We start from the raw sequence: 16,196 nt of genomic DNA, 5'->3' as shown, positions 1-16,196 counted from the left end.
TTCACCTTGTTGACAGGATGGTCTCGATCTCTTGACCTCGTGATCCACCCACCTTGACCTCCCAAAGTGCTGGGATTACAGGCGTGAGCCACCGCGCCCAGCCTGTTATTGTTATTATTATTATTTTTTTTTGAGACAGAGTCTCGCTCTGTCACCCAGGCTGGAGTGCAATGGCATGCTCTTGGCTCACTGCAGCCTCCACCTCTTGGGTTCAAGCAATTCTCCTGCCTCGGCCTCCCAGGTAGCTGGGATTACAGGTACATGCCACCACGCCCAGCTAATTTTTGTATTTTTAAGTAGAGACAGGGTTTCACCATGTTGGTCAGGCTAGTCTTGAACCCCTGACCTTGTGATCTGCCTGCCTCAGCTTCCCAGAGTGTTGGGATTACAGGCATGAGCCACTGCGCCTGGCTATTTTTTTTTTTTTTTTTTTTGAGCTGGAGTTTCACTCTTATTGCCCAAGCTAGAGTGTAATAGTGCGATCTTGGCTCACTGCAACCTCTGCCTCCCGAGTTCAAGCGGTCCTGCCTCAGCCTCCCAAGTAGCTGTGATTACAGGCATGGGCTACCACACCTGGCTAATTTCTTGTATTTTTAGTAGAGACAGGGCTTTACTGTTTTAGTCAGCCTGATCTTGAACTCCTGACGTCAGGTGATCCACCCACCTCGACCTCCCAGAGTGCTGGTATTACAGATGTGAGCCACTGCAGCTGGCCAAGAAATCTAATTGATATTTTTAGTTTGAATATTATTTTTTGTTCTTCAGCTTCTATATTAGAATTATAAAAACTTTTTGAAAATATTGGTCAGGCCGGGCATGGTGGCTCATGCCTGTAATTGCAGCACTCTGGGATGCTGAGGCAGGCAGATCACCTGAGATCAGGAGTTCAAGACCAGCCTGGTCAACATGGTAAAACCGCATCTCTACTGAAAATACAAAATTTAGCTGGGCATGGTGGCAGGCGCCTGGAATCCCAGCTACTCTGGAGGCTGAGGCAGGAGAATGGCTTGACCCCAGGAGGCAGAGTGTGCAGTGAGCTAAGATCATGCCACTGCCCTCTAGCCTAAATGACAGAGTGAGACTCCTTCTCCCAACGAGAAAAAAAAAAAGTTGATCAGAGTAGGGTTGGATGTAAGCCTTTTTACTCTGGAGGAGTCTAAATTGGTACAGTACAGCACCCACCCACCCTCCCCGCTCAATCCTGCGGTCTCATGGTCTAAAAATAGGTGAATATACTACAAAAGATAATTTTATTTATTTTTATTTTTTGAGACAGGGTCTTGCTCTGTTGCCCAGGCTGGAGTGCAATGGAGTGATCTCGACTCACTGCAACCTCTTCCTCCTGGGTTTGCAACCTCAGCCTCCTAAGTAGCTGGGACTACAGTCGTATGCCACCACGCCTGGCTAATTTTTTTGTATTTTTAGTAAAGACAAGGTTTCACCATGTTGGCCAGGCTGGTCTCGAACTCCTGGCCTCAAGTGATCTGTCCACCTCAGCTTCCCAGAGTGCTGGGATTACAGGCATGAGCCACTGCACCCAGCTACAGTAAGATATTTTAAAGTAGGACACAGGCTCATGGTTCAATTGCAGTACTTTGTGAGGCTGAGGCAGGAGGATTGCTCTAAGCCAGATGTTTGAGACCAGCCTTAGCAACAAAGTTAGACACCATTTCTAAAAAAATTTTGTTTTAAAAATTAGCTGAGTGTGCTGGTATGTCCTTGTAGTCCTAGCTACTTGGGGATTGAGGTGGGAGGATCACTTGAACCCAGGAGATTGAGGCTGCAGTGAACTGTGATTGCATTATTGCACTCCAGCCTGAGTGACAGAGTTGAGACCTTGTCTCAAAAAAAAAAAGACCACATTTACAAAACATTTATTATTGTATATTGTTATAACTGTTCTATTTTATTATTAGATATTGTTGTTAATTTCTTGCTATGCCTAAGTTATAAATTAAGTTATAAGTTATAAATTAAACTTTTCCATAGCTATGTATGTATAGGAAAAAACATAGCATATAATTAGGGTTCGGTGCAGCTGACTGTAACCTCCACCGCATGAACTTGAGCTCAGGATCCTGGGTGCAAGCAGTCTTCCCCACTCAGCCTCCTGAGTAGCTGGAACTTAAAGTGCATGCTACCGCACCCAGCTAATGGTTTAAAAAAAATTTTTTTTTTTTTTTTTGAGACGGAGTTTCACTGTTGTTACCCAGGCTGGAGTGCAATGGCACAATCTCGGCTCACCGCAACCTCCGCCTCCTGGGTTCAGGCAATTCTCCTGCCTCAGCCTCCCGAGTAGCTGGGACTACAGGCACGCACCACCATGCCCAGCTAATTTTTGTATTTTTAGTAGAGACGGGGTTTTCACCTTGTTGACCAGGATGGTCTCGATCTCTTGACCTCGTGATCCACCTGCCTCGGCCTCCCAAAGTACTGGGATTATAGGCATGAGCCACCGCGCCTGCCTGGTTTAAATTTTTTATAGAGATAGGATCTCACTGTGTTGCCCAGACTAGTCTTGAACTCCTGGTCTCAAGGGATCCTCCTGCCTTGGCTTCCCAAAGTGCTAGGGTTACAGGCATGAGCTGTGCACACAAATTTCTGTGTATAGAAATTATTAGAATTATTAAGAGTTCAGCAAATTTTCTGCTTACTAAGGTTAATATACAAAAATCAGTTGCATTTCTGTCACCAGCCATAAACTATTAAAATATAGAATTAATAATACTAAAGCGATTAAACTCGGTGTGATTTAGCAAGATGTTTCAAATTTAAGAAATAAATGTGGCTGGGTGCAGAGGCTCATGCCTGTAATCCCAGCACTTTGGGAGGCTGAGGCAGGTGGATCACTTGAGATCAGGAGTTCAATACCAGCCTGGCCAACATGGTAAAACTCTATCTCTACTAAAAATATAAAATATTAGCCATGTGTGGTGGCACGCAACTGTAATCCCAGCTACTCGGGAAGCTGAGGCAGGAGAATCGCTTGAATCTGAGAGACGGAGGTTGCAGTGAGCCGAGATCGTGCCACTGCACTCCAGCCTGGATGATAGAGATGCTGTCTCAAAAATAAATAACTAAGTAAATAAATATTTGGATTTCTAAATACAAAAAGAAAAGGAAAGAGAAGACATGAATGGCTGGTAAATACTATGTGACAAGATGTTTAGCCTTATTAGTATCGGGAAAAGCAAACTAAAACCTCAGTGAAGGGTGACCTCAGCGAAAGTGGCAGAGTAGGGACTTCTGGAGGTCATCCCTCCATAGAAACACCAAACAAGTTGACAAAAAAGTCAGAATAAAGCTTATCAGAACTCTGGAAAGATAGTCAAAGTTTTACAGCAGCCAAGCAAATACTTAGCCAGAAGAAAGGGCACTGAAACAAGATAGGAGATCTTTGTAGCATTTTAACTTACCCTAGCCTCACCTGCCTTCCTGCTACGGCTCCAGTCTTGAAGATGACAGCCTGTGTCCCCAGGTCGGTGCCTGATTCCAGAGAGAGCAGAGTGGACCCTCTTCCTTCTAAAGGATTGTGTTTGTCTGTTTTGTCCTTTTCCCAAAGGACTGCCACCTGGGGGAAAAAATTAACAGGGCAAACAATAGGATGTTGGAAGCCTGAGAGGAAAAGCTGTAGAGTGAGTTTTTGTGGAGGAATAGGGGCTTTGAAAAGCTATTGTGATGGGAAACCGACAAGTGCAAGGCTCAGGGCCGTATGCATACTCAGAAAAGACCCGAAAAGCCCATTAGTTTTCACCCCTGGCTTGTCTTCAGGCTCAACATAAGCCGGAAGTGAACGTTAAGGCAGCTTTATAAAGACCCTGGATAAGTTTTGAAGGAATGCCCCAACAGCTAATCAGCAAAGACCCGGGCATTCAGCAAATGTGTACATTCATGTACTGCCAAATTTGAAATGGTTTTGGCAATTACTTCTTAAACATGTGTTCTGCACCGTTCTCCCTCTCCTTTCCATGATACATACGTTGGTGTCCCACACATCTCTTGGGCTCTGTTCATTTTTCTTCAATCTTTTTTTTTTTTTTTTGAGACAGAATCTTGTTCTGTCGCCAGGCGCCAGGCGGGAGTGCAGTGGTGCGATCTTGGCTCACCGCAACCTCCGCCTCCCGGGTTCAGGCAATTCTCCTGCCTCAGCCTCCCGAGTAGCTGGGACTACAGGCATGCACCACCAAAGGGCTAATCAGCAAAGACAAAGCATTTTGTTTTTCTTTTTCTTTCTTTCTTTTTTTTTTTTTTTAGTTTATTTGTTTTGGAATGTGGTCTTGCTGTGTTGCTCAGGCTAGTAGGTGCAAGCGACCCTCCCACCTCAGCTTCCTGAGTAGCCGGGATTGCAGGGAAGTACCATTGCACCCATCTCTTTTTGTTTTGTTTTGTTTTGTTTGTTTATGGAGATGGAGTTTAACTCTTATTGCCCAGGCTGAAGTGCAGCAACTTCCGCTGCCTCGGTTCAAGTGATTCTCCTGACTTAGCCTCCCGAGTAGCTGGGATTACAGGTATGCGCCACGATGCCCGGCTGATTTTTTTATTGTATTATTGTTAGGGTTTCACCATGTTAGTCAGGATGGTCTTGAACTCCTGACCTCAGTGATCGCCAGGCGCCAGGCTGGAGTGCAGTGGTGCGATCTTGGCTCACTGCAACCTCCGCCTCCTGGGTTCAGGCAATTCTCCTGCCTCAGCCTCCCGAGTAGCTGGGACTACAGGCATGCGCCATCTGTAGAGCAAGATTCTGTCTCAAAAAAAAAAAAGAATGAAGAAAAATGAACAGAGCCCAAGAGATGTATGGGACACCAACGTATGTATCATGGAAAGGAGAGGGAGAACGGTGCAGAACACATGTTTAAGAAGTAATTGCCAAAACCATTTCAAATTTGGCAGTACATGAATGTACACATACAAGGAACTCAACTAACACTCAAAAAGGATAAACTCAAAGACATCTATATGAGACACATTATAATGAAAATGTCAGAAGCCAGAGATAAAGAGAGATCTTGAAAGCAGCAAGAGAGAAGCAACTTGTAACATATAAGGGATCCTAAATAAGATGAATTTCTGCTGATTTCTTAGTGGAAACCATGGAGGCCAGAAGACCAAAAAGAGAGAAACTCATACCTTTGCAGCAGAAGGCACGGTGGCCATTTGTAGTAGCAAAAAATTGTAAACAATCCAGACATTTATTGATTCATTTTTTTAACATGTGATTTATTTCTGGTCTTTACTAGCTTTGGGGCCATTTGGATCACACGATGATTTTTCAAGATTTTAGACCATTTCTAAGTAGCAGTCCACTGGACCAAGATAATAGAGCAAATGAAAGGGGTCACCAGACTCACACTGATTTCTGGGGAGCAAGGCCTCCACGGCTGCCAGTGGGTCGGAGATACAGATCTCGAGGAAGTACTCGTCCTGACAGATCTCCAGCTATTGAAGGGTGAGTTGTTTTAAGTTCTTTTTAAGGTAGTTTCAGTGAAGGACAAATTGGTATAATTTAATCTTTATAAGGTCCTCATACTGCTTTGTGGACAAGATGGACACAGAAAGGATGAAAGTGAAGCTAAGTTGAATGTTAGTACTCACCCAGTGATAATCTAGAGCATGAAAAATGTTACAGGTCTATGGTTAACATTTTCATTAATGTCTCAGATTAATATATAGATGGTATGTGTCTCAGTCCATTTTGTGTAGCTATAACAGGATACCTGAGACTGGGTGATTTATAAAAAACAGAGATTCATTTCTTCTATTTCTGAAGTCTGGGAAGTCCAAGGTTGAGGGATCCACATCCGGTGAGGGCCTTCTTGCTGTCATTCCGTGTTGGAAGGCAGAAGGGCAAGAGAGCATGCATGAGCCGAAAGAAAGGTACCAAAGTCCTCCTTTCATTAGGAACTCATTCCACAGTACCTAATCCACTTCCAAGATAAAGGCATTAATCCACTCTTGGGGGATTCATTTCTTAAAGTGTCCACTTTTCAACACTGCTGTGTTGGGGATTAAGTTTCCAACATGAATTTTTGAGGAAGGTACATTCAAACTATAGCAGCATATTTATCAAAATTTCAAAAGGGTTTCACATATATTAGGATTAAATATTTCAGCAGATTGGAGCAGTGGACTTATGAAATTTAATCAAGTATCTACTTTTTGTGAAGAAAGAAAAATTTAATAGGATAAATATGAAGTCTTGTGACTGTAAAAACTCATGTAATGAGTGTCTTTTTTCTGGGGGGCCCTGTACTGGGCACTGGGAACACAGTGGTGAGTCGAATAGATGGTTTTGCTCATGGGTCTCATTTAGTTGGAATAATAAATGCTAATTTTAAGTGTTTGCCATATGTACAGGACTGTGCTTCATGCTTTATCTGCTTTGTGTTGTTTAATTTGTGTGAAGTAATAGGTGCTATTGCTGTTTTCATTTTATAAAATGATAAACTGAGTCTCAGAAAAATCAAGTAACAGCCATTGGTGGATCCAAGACTTGAATCCAGGGCCGTGTGAATCTAGTGTGGCATTGTCTTACATGGCAGCTGCTAGCCACATGTAGCTATGTCAGTTTAAATTTAAATTAACCAAAAGTTAATGAAACTAAAAATTCAAAGTACCTCAGTCCCACTAGCTATATTTTGAGTACTCATTGGCCACATGTAGTTAATAGTTACCATATTTGACAGAACATATTATAGAAAATTTCCGTTATCTTAGAAAGTTCTATTGAACAGTGCTATTCTAGAGCCTACACTCTCCCTCTCAACTTTAACATTTTACTGTACTTGCTTTATTACTTACCTGTTCATCGAACTATTAGTTCATCTTAAGTTTTGTGCATTTCAAAGTTAGTTGCAGACATCCCTTCATAGAACAAATATAGGAGATGGGAAATCTGATTTAATGAGATTGTCTAGGACAAAAATCAGTGAAATCCTAGATTAATAGCTTATGGCACCCAGAGTTAAAGCTACTATATCCTGGCCAAGTGTGGTGGCTCATGTCTGTAATACCAGCACTGTGGGAGGCCAAGGCGGGTGGATCCAAGGTCAGGAGATTAAGACCATCCTGGTTAACATGGTGAAACCTCGACTCTACTAAAAGTACAAAAATTAGTTGGACATGGTGGTGTGCGCCTGTAGTCAGGAGGCTGAGGCAGGAGAATTGCTTGAACCCGGAGGTGGTGGTTGCAGCAAGCTGAGATTGCACCACTGCACTCCAGCCTGGTGACAGAGCAAGATTCCATCTAAAAAAAAAAAAAAGCTACTATATCCTGTGCCAGTTAAATGGTGCGTAGATCACTTTCCCTTCTCTATCTGTTTGAGACCTCATTGTTGAGTTTCTCAACTACAGTTCATCTAAACTTTTACCTCCTATGAATCTTTTTTTTTTCCCATTCCACCCACTAAATGGCCAATTTTGGAGCAGTGCTATGGTCCCCTTTTTGTTGCTCCTCTACTAGGGGATGGTTCAGCACTGCTGGAGAAAAATCACATAAATGTGCCCAATGGTGCCCCTGCAGATAGCAAGGTACATTTCATCTCTACTAGACTGTTGACGTTTTTGGTTAGGCTTTTCTTTTGCATTTCCTGAACAGGTATTTTGAATTTTCACTAAATTTCGCTCTTCAAATTTCCTATAGCTGATGCTCAGAAGTTGATTTATATTCTCCTTTATGAAAATTGGGGCCTTGGACGTGAACTTCCCAAGTCCCTGTGCCCAGCTTCTCTATATCAACAATCATTTATCCCTCCCCCCTCTTGAGATGAGGTGTCCTTTCTTTTTTCAAGGCAAGCTATCAGCCCCTGCTCCTGACCCATTCCTTAGCTGTTTCATCTGGGATTTGTATCATCTATCTTCTTCCTGCTCTCTTTCCCAGTTAACACCCCTTGAGCACTGTTACTCTTTAGCTCTCTGTTTTTCAATCCTGGCTATACATTAGTGTCACTGAGGATGTCTTTTTAAAAACTGATACCTCGGCTCCATCCCCAGGGACTGTGATTTTATTAGTCTGGGTGATTGCAGTCATTGGTAATTTTTTAAAGCTTCTAGTCATTATGGCCAGAATTGAGAATTACTGTTCTAGTTACTGCCTAGTAATCTTTTTCCTTTCTTTTCCTTTTTTTTTTTCTTCCTTTCCTTTTCAATAATTTTTTTTTTCAATAAAATTTCTTAAGAGGTGTCTGTGTTTACTTTTTTATCTTTCATTAGTCTTCTGCCTACTGTAGTCTGGCCATCCTTTCGCTAAAATCTCTGGTGACCTTCTATTAAAAATTGCAGATCAGTGGATACTTTAAAATTCTTATTGTATAGATCTACAACCTTTTTGATCTTTTTTCTTCCCCCTTGAAATTACCTTTTTTTTCTTATTATTTATTTATTTTGCAATAGGGTCTTGCTCTGTTGTGCAGGCTGGAGTAGAGTGGCATGATCATACCTCAAAGAGCCTCAACCTTCTGGGCTCCCACAGTCCTCTTGCCTTAGCCTCCCAAGTAGCTGGGATTAGAGGCATGCACCACCATGCCTGAAATGCTTTGCCAGGTTTTAAATTTTTTTGTAGAGATAAGGTCTCACTAGTTGCCCAGGCTGGTCTCAAACTTCTGGGTGGATTGCTTGAGCCCGGGAGTTTAAGATCACCCTGGCAACATGGCAAGACTCCATCTTTACAAAAAAATTAAAAATCGCCGGGCGCAGTGGCTCACGCCTGTAATCCCAACACTTTGGGAAGCGGAGGCGGGTGGATCAAGGTCAGGAGTTCAAGACCAGCCTGGCCAAGATGGTGAAACCTCATCTCTACTAAAAATATAAAAATTAACTGGGCATGGTGGTGGGCACCTGTAATCCCAGTTACTCAGAAGGCTGAGCCAGGAGATTCGCTTGAACCCGGGAGATGGAGGTTGCAGTGTGCTGAGATTGTGACAGAGCATGACTCTGTCTCAAAAAAAAGAAAAAAACTAGAATGTGTTGGTTCATATAATTCAAATGGTTGTTAGCTATATCAGACCCAACATCTCTCTTTTTATAACAATTACCTTGTAATGCCCTCTACTATCCTGATTTGAAATTCATTGACGATATAAGCTATAAAGCATACTAAAATACATATGCATATATATACCATTCTCCAATTAATATAAAGGAAAAATAAAAATAAAATATGCATTTTAATATGTAAATGCCTAGCCATAAGTATTCTGAGAGACAAAATGAAAAATTAGGTGCTTGCTTCCGTATATAGAACCATTAAGAAGGCGATAGCTACAAATGCAGACAGTACGAGAGTATTACATTTACAGTTCATCTATCAGAAGCATGTTTGGTACAAGGTTATGATTTTTCAAAATGGTGAAGAACTCTTAGGAAATTTCTGGGGAAGCATAAACTTCCCTCAGTTTTCACAGTAGTTATATCCCTGGAAAATTCAGTATATATTAAAACCAAATGGAAAATAATTTGTGTTTAGAATGGAGCTGGATTTAGTCTCAGTTAATTACAGGTCGTTTTTCACCAAATGAATGTCCAGGCAGAATGTTCAAAATACGCATGTTGGAGGGCAGTTCTTTGTTGGGCCTGGTGCCATCCTATTTATTGCAGGGTAGTTACCTCTCATTTTTCCTACTTAGTAAATGTGAATGGTACCTACCATTTATTGTGACTAGCAAAAACGGTCCCTTCAGATTTCTAAATCACTCCCTAGGAGTGACATTGAGAACCACTGATGTAAATTAAAAGTCTACAGGTGGATCTAGATGGTCAGTCAGTATGTTCATCTGCCTGTCATTCTTCATCTCTCAAATCTGCTTTCCTGTGTTATGATGATTAGATAGCTTTCCCTTTCTAAAATGAAAGAGCCAGTGGTGGCTCCAAATTTATAGGAATTACGGAGCATTCATCCTAGAGGATATGTTCATCCATACACTTTTTTTTTTGTTTTGAGATGGACCCTTGCTGTATTGCCTAACCTGGAGTGCAGTGGCGTGGTCTCTCAGCTCACTGCAACCTCTGCTTCCCATGTCCAAGCGATTCTTGTGAGCTGGAATTACAGGCACATGCCACCACGCCCAGCTACTTCTTGTGTATTTTTAGTAGAGATGGGGTTTCACCATGTTGGCCAGGCTGGTCTTGAACTCCTGACCTCAAGTGAGCTGCCTTTGGCCTCCCAAAGCGCTGAGATTACAGGCGTGCTCATCTGTCAACTTTCATGAAGGTTTCTGGCCCTGATTGGGGACTATGCCCACATCACTGGTGGGTGGTGAGTATTTTTGTGTATTTTTGAGTTAAACATCTAATTTCCCCCCGCATATGAGTATTCAGTTATTTACAGCATAATATATTGCATATCTGATTTGAAATGTCACCTTTATTATGTAGACATTTTCATACTTAGTTTTCTCTTTCTAGATTTTCTATTATGTGCTGTAGATCTTTATTTTTGTGTTCTGTTCATGTACCATTCTGATGTACTCACTGTGTTTTGTTTTGTTTTTTTTAATGGAGTCTCGCTCTGTCACCAGGCTAGAGTGCACTAGAGCAGTCTCGGCTCACTGCAACCTCCGTCTCCCAGGTTCAAGTGATTCTCCTGCCTCAGCCTCCCGAGTAGCTGGGACTACAGGTGTGCACTACCACGCCCAGCTAATTTTTGTATTTCTAGTAGACATGGGGTTTCACTATATTGGCCAGGATGGTCTTGATCTCTTGACCTTGTGATCTACCTGCCTTGGCCTCCTAAAGTGCTGGGATTACAGGTGTGAGCCACTACACCCAGCCAATTTTATAGTATGATTTGATACCTGATAGGGAAGGTCCCCCTCGTTATTTCTTTTTCTTTAAAAAAAAATTCTTCCTTGTTTACTCACTAAGGAACCAAAAATTTATTAATGCTTCTTGTGTTTACCCTTCCTAATGGATTTTAGATGCAGTTTTTCGATGTCTGCCCCTTTCCCATCCCATCGGGATTTTGATTGGAAGTGCGCTGAATTTATATATTAGTTTGGGGACAATTGGTACCTTTTTTTTCTTGAGACGAGGTCTTGCTTTGTTGTCCAGGCTGGAGTGCAGGGGCGCGATCTCGGTTCACTGTAACCTCCGCCTCCCGATTCAAGCAATTCTTCCTGCTTCAGCCTCCATAGTAGCTAGGATTACAGGCATGTGCCACCACACTCAGCTAATTTTTGTATTTTTAGTAGAGACAGGGTTTCACCATGTTGACCGGGCTGGTCTCGAGCTCTTGACCTCAGGTGATCTACCTGCCTTGGCCTCCCAAAGTGTTGGGATTACAGGCCTGAGCCACTGTGCCTGGCTGCTACTTTTTTTTTTTTTTTTTTTTGAGATGGAGTCTTGCTCTGTTGCCCAGGCTGGAGTGCAGTGGCAATATCGTTTCACTACAGCATCAAATTCGTTGGGCTCAAGCAATCCTCCCACTTCAACCTATGGAGTAGGTAAGACCACAGGGACATACCACCATGCCTGGCTAGTTTTTCAATTTTTGGGAGAGACTAGGTTTCCCAGGCTAGAGTCTCTTAATACATTATTGGAGTTGATTTTTTTCTTTTTTTCTTTTTTTTTTTTTTTTAAGGATTTTTACATTCATTCAACGGGGTGGGTCTCTTTAACAAGTCTTGGTGTCGGGATTATGTTAGTTTCATAAAAGGAACTGGGAAAACTTGCTGTATTATGCTCGGGAATAGTTTAAATAACACAGGAATTGCCTATTCTTTAAAGGTTTGATGCAAGTTACCTGTAATTCCTTCTGGGCCTGGCATCTTTTTGGGAACTAGATCTGTCACAGTCTTTGCAGTTACTTCTGGGGTTAATGGTATTTTATTTATCCTTGTATTCTCAGCTTCTGACTCAGTATCGGTTTTATAGTGGCTACTAAATGTGTTTGCTTTGAATGAGTGGATAATTGTAATTATGTCTCTAAAAGGTATATAAAACATATGAATTAGTAGCAATAGTAGCCAAGAGCATGTGCCAGAAACTAGACTAAATGCTTTACAGGTGCCAATTTATTTAATCCTCACTCTAACCCTGTGAAGAAGGTATTGTGAATATCTCCACTTTACAGGAGAAACTGAGGCACAGAGGGTTAGGTAAATTGTCTGATAAAAGGCAGTTAAATAGCGGAGCCAGGATAGTACAAAAATGAAAACATTTTTATTTGGTGAGGGGTTTTTGTATGTTTGTTTGTTTTTGAGACAGAGTCTCGCCCTGTCGCCCAGGCTGGAGTGCAGTGGTGTGATCTTGGCTCTCTGCAACCTCCGCCTCCCGATTCTCTTGCCTTAGCCTCCCGAGTAGCTTGGGACTACAGGTGCATGCCACCACACCCAGCTAATTTTTGTGTTTTTAGTAGAGATGGGTTTTCATCATGTTGGGCAGGATGGTCTCGATCTTTTGACCTCGTGATCCGCCCGCCTCGGCCTCCCAAAGTGCTGGGATTTACTATAACTGTTTAGTGTCAGTCAAAAATTTTAAGAGTATTAAGTAGTCTTCTCATTAACCAAAGAATTAAGCATTTCCCTAATTTCAGACTTTCCTTCCAGGGCAGCAGTATGTCAGTAAGTAGAACTTGAAAGTTTTTAATCCAGTTTCTTTTCTCTTTTCTTTCATAGAAGTGTGAATAAGCACAGTATATCTTTGTGGCCTATTACTATACCCACTTAGCAGGCCTGTCTGGATTGTTCCATGTGGTTGTTACTTTACAGTAATTGTCATTATGATGTCACTGTATGTTATGAAAGTTTAATTTCATAGTTTATAAAATAAAAAATTGATTAAACTTTAGCATGGCTTCTTCCTGATAATAGTTTTGTCCTGTTGTTTTCAGAAGGAGCATAGGGGTTTTCCACTTGTGGTTTCCATGGGCCACATCTCAGATTCCTGTTCATTCTGCCGGTTTCACTGTAGACAGAGTACTTTGTATTTAATGGCCAGGTGTCATCGCTCACACCTGGATTCGGCTTTGGGAGGCCGAAACGGGTGGATCGCTTGAGGTCAGGAGTTCCAGACCAGCCTGGCCAACATGGTAAAATCCCATCTCTACTAAAAATTCAAAAATTAACCAAGCATGGTGGCAGTTGCCTGTTACCCCAGCTGCTTAGGAGGCAGGAGAATCACTTAAACCTGGGAGGTGGAGGTTTCATGAGCCAAGATCGTGCCATTGCACTTCAACTTAGGCAACAGAGCAAGACTCCATTTCAAAAAAACGAGTGCTCTGTATTTAAGAAATCAGATGTCAGAGATTAGCCTTTGTGGGATTATTAGTGTGTTCCTCCCACCAACTTAATAGTTTCCCTGAAATGAGAGCCATTTTCCTTGACTTCTTCATTGGCCTGAGTAAAATCTTTCAGCTAACACAGAAACAGGAATTCTCACATTGTTCACTCATTCTGCCAATATTTATTCAGTGTCTTTAAAGTGTGTGCTCTGTTCTCCGATCGGCAGCTTGTGAATGATAGTTAATTAGGTCTCAAATAGACTAGCTCATCTTAATCTGACTTCTAGGTGCATGTGACCTGTGTCAGAAGATTAATTTATAAATTTATAACTGAGGGTATTCTGTTTCAGTGACTAGAAGACTCATTTGCTTGTTAGCATACTGTTGTCTTTCAATTTCTCAGATATCAAAAAATCAAAAGCAATCAGATGGTTGTTTGGTACATATAGAATCAGCAAAGGAAACTGCATGGTCTTTAAGAGAAATCCATTCAGATTGTGATAAATGCTAAGGAATTATTCATATTTCATTTCAAATAATTTTGTTAGGATGGTAAAATATTAATGTTTGTTAGTTTTTTTCCTTTGTGTTAGGTCAACACCCGCACATTCATATTTTCCAGACAAGTAATAGAGATTACTACCCCTTGGTCTACACTTATCACATTAAAACCCATCTTGCTGTGTCACCAGGCTGTAGTACAGTGGTGCAGTCTCAGCTCACTGCAACCTCCGCCTCCCAGGTTCAAGCAATTCTCCTGCCTCAGCCTCCCAGGTAGTTGGGACTACAGGCATGAGCCACCATTCCTGGATAATTTTTTGTATTTTTAATAGAGCCGTGGTTTTGCCAGGCTTGTCTTGAACTCCTGACCTCAAGTGATCCACCTGCTTTGGCCTCCCAAGGTGCTGGGAATTAAAAAAGGAGTGAGCCACTGTGCCCATCCCTATTTTTATTTTGGTGTGCTGTACTCTTGTTTTTTTGTTACTTTTTAGCCTGATGTTTTAGCCTCCTTCCTGGCTATATAAAAAAGCTTCTTTGATTTTAGCAGTAAGCGGTTTCTGATTTGCTTTGTAGGGTACATTACTTCTAAGAAGGTGTCCCACCTAAAGAATACGTTCTTTTTAAAATGTATTATTTTTATTTTAGATTCAGGGGATACATGTACAGGTTTGGTTTTAATTTTTTTAAATTTACTCTCCTGGTAACTCACAGAGCAACAGGTTTGTTAAACACGGGTATATTGTGTGATGCAGGGCTTTGGGCTTCTAATGACAACATCGTACCTGTAGGTAATTTCTCAGCCTTGCCCTTCTCCCTCCTTCTCCCCTTTTGTGATCCCCAGTGTTTATTATTCCTATCTTTGTGTCCCTGTGTACCCAATGTTTAGCTCTCATGTATAAGTGAGAACCTGTGGTATTTCTGTTTTCTGCTCTATCCATGTTGCTGCAAAGGACATGATTTTTTAATTTTCTATGACTGTGTAAAGAGTATGTTGTAAGATTTTCTACCTTGAGAATATGTTCTTTTGAAGTTAACCTTGGGTTCTGGGACCGTAGTTTTTTGACCACATGATCACAGTTTAGACTTTGAGAATTGACTTTTTTCAGTTAACTTTTTTTTCTTATTTAAAATTTTTTTCTGGTGTGGAATAAAAAGACAGCCTTATCCAGAAATAGCCATAGTTACACCTTGCTATATAGTGCTGTAGACCTTTTTATACATATATATGAGATGCATATGTATTTATACATAATATGATAATTACATCTGTATAATGGAAATCGGATTGATTATACTACACATATTTTATAATATTTTTTTATCTGAATAGATTATATATATCTTTCAAGATACGTCTGATTGGGACCTTTATTAATTAGTCTGTTTCACACTGCTGATAAAGATATACCTGAGACTGGGAGGAAAAAGAGGTTTACTCGGACTTACAGTTCCATATGGCTGGGAGGCCTCAGAATCGTGGCGCGAGGCAAAAGGCAAAAAGCAAAAGTGGAAACCACTGCTAAACGCATCAGGTCTCGTGAGACTTAATTCACTATCTCGAGAATAGCATGGAAAAGACCAGGCCCCATGATTCAATTACCTCCCCTGGGTCCCTCCCACAACATGTGGGAATTCTGGGAGATACAATTCAAGTTGACATTTTGATTTTGATGGGGACATAGCCAAACCATATCAGGGCCCATCTGGGGGACGTTTCTTAATTAATCAATTAATTTTTTGAGATAGGGTTTTGCTCTGTTCCCCAGGCTTGAAAGCAGTGGTGTGATCATGGCTCACTTCAGTCTCCACTTCCTGGGCTCAAGTGATCCTCCCATCTCAGCTTTCTAAGCAGCTGGGACCACAGGTGTGCAGCATTAGGCTTAGCTAATTAAAAAAAAATTTTTTTTTTGTAGAGGTGGGGTCTCCCTGTGTTTTCCAGACTGGTCTTGAATTCCTGGGCTTGAGTGAACCTCCCATCTTGGCCCAATCTGCTGGGATTATAAGTGTGAGCCACTTTGCCTGGCCCGTAAGAGGTCTCTTAATTTACTCAACAGATGGTGTGTATTACTGTTGCCAGATGTTGGCAATAAATAGTCAAAAATGACTGCCCTTGTGTAAGTACTAATGGGCAAAGATAGATAATCAAAATAGAATGTTAAGCAGTAGTAAGTGCTATGGTGGAAGACAAGCAGGGATGGGAGATAGGGAATATAGGCGAAGTGAAGTTTCAAAAAGAACACAGTCAGCAAAGGTCTTGTTGAGAAAGTGTTAGAATAGACACCAAGGAAGTGCAGGAATGTACCAACAAGGAGAGAGCAGTATGGAGTAGAGAAGGGGAGGGGAATGGTAGGAGAAGTTGATGGGAGTAGGAATGGGGAGGTGGGCAGTCGATTATATGAAGCCTAGTTGGCGACTGTAAAGCTTCTATTCCAGTGGAAAGTTTAGGTGTCATTTATATCTTGAAATGATTGCTCTAACTGCT

General features: G+C 41.5%; 1 protein-coding gene across 2 annotated transcripts in view; it reads left to right on the top strand.

Moving 5' to 3' along the window:
- Positions 1–16,196, top strand: part of RNF115 (ring finger protein 115) — an 85,297-nt gene that overhangs the window by 50,735 nt on the left and 18,366 nt on the right. For both annotated transcript variants that reach the window (XM_078355454.1, XM_078355455.1), the window contains one exon: positions 5,238–5,446. In XM_078355454.1, coding sequence (XP_078211580.1) covers positions 5,238–5,446 — 209 coding nt within the window. The remainder of the gene's footprint in view (positions 1–5,237; positions 5,447–16,196) is intronic.

This window comes from Callithrix jacchus, chromosome 18 (genome assembly GCF_049354715.1).
Source record: "Callithrix jacchus isolate 240 chromosome 18, calJac240_pri, whole genome shotgun sequence".
Lineage (NCBI taxonomy): Eukaryota > Metazoa > Chordata > Mammalia > Primates > Cebidae > Callithrix > Callithrix jacchus.
The sequence above is the reverse complement of the archived record's forward strand: the minus strand, read 5'-3'. Positions and strand labels throughout refer to the sequence as shown.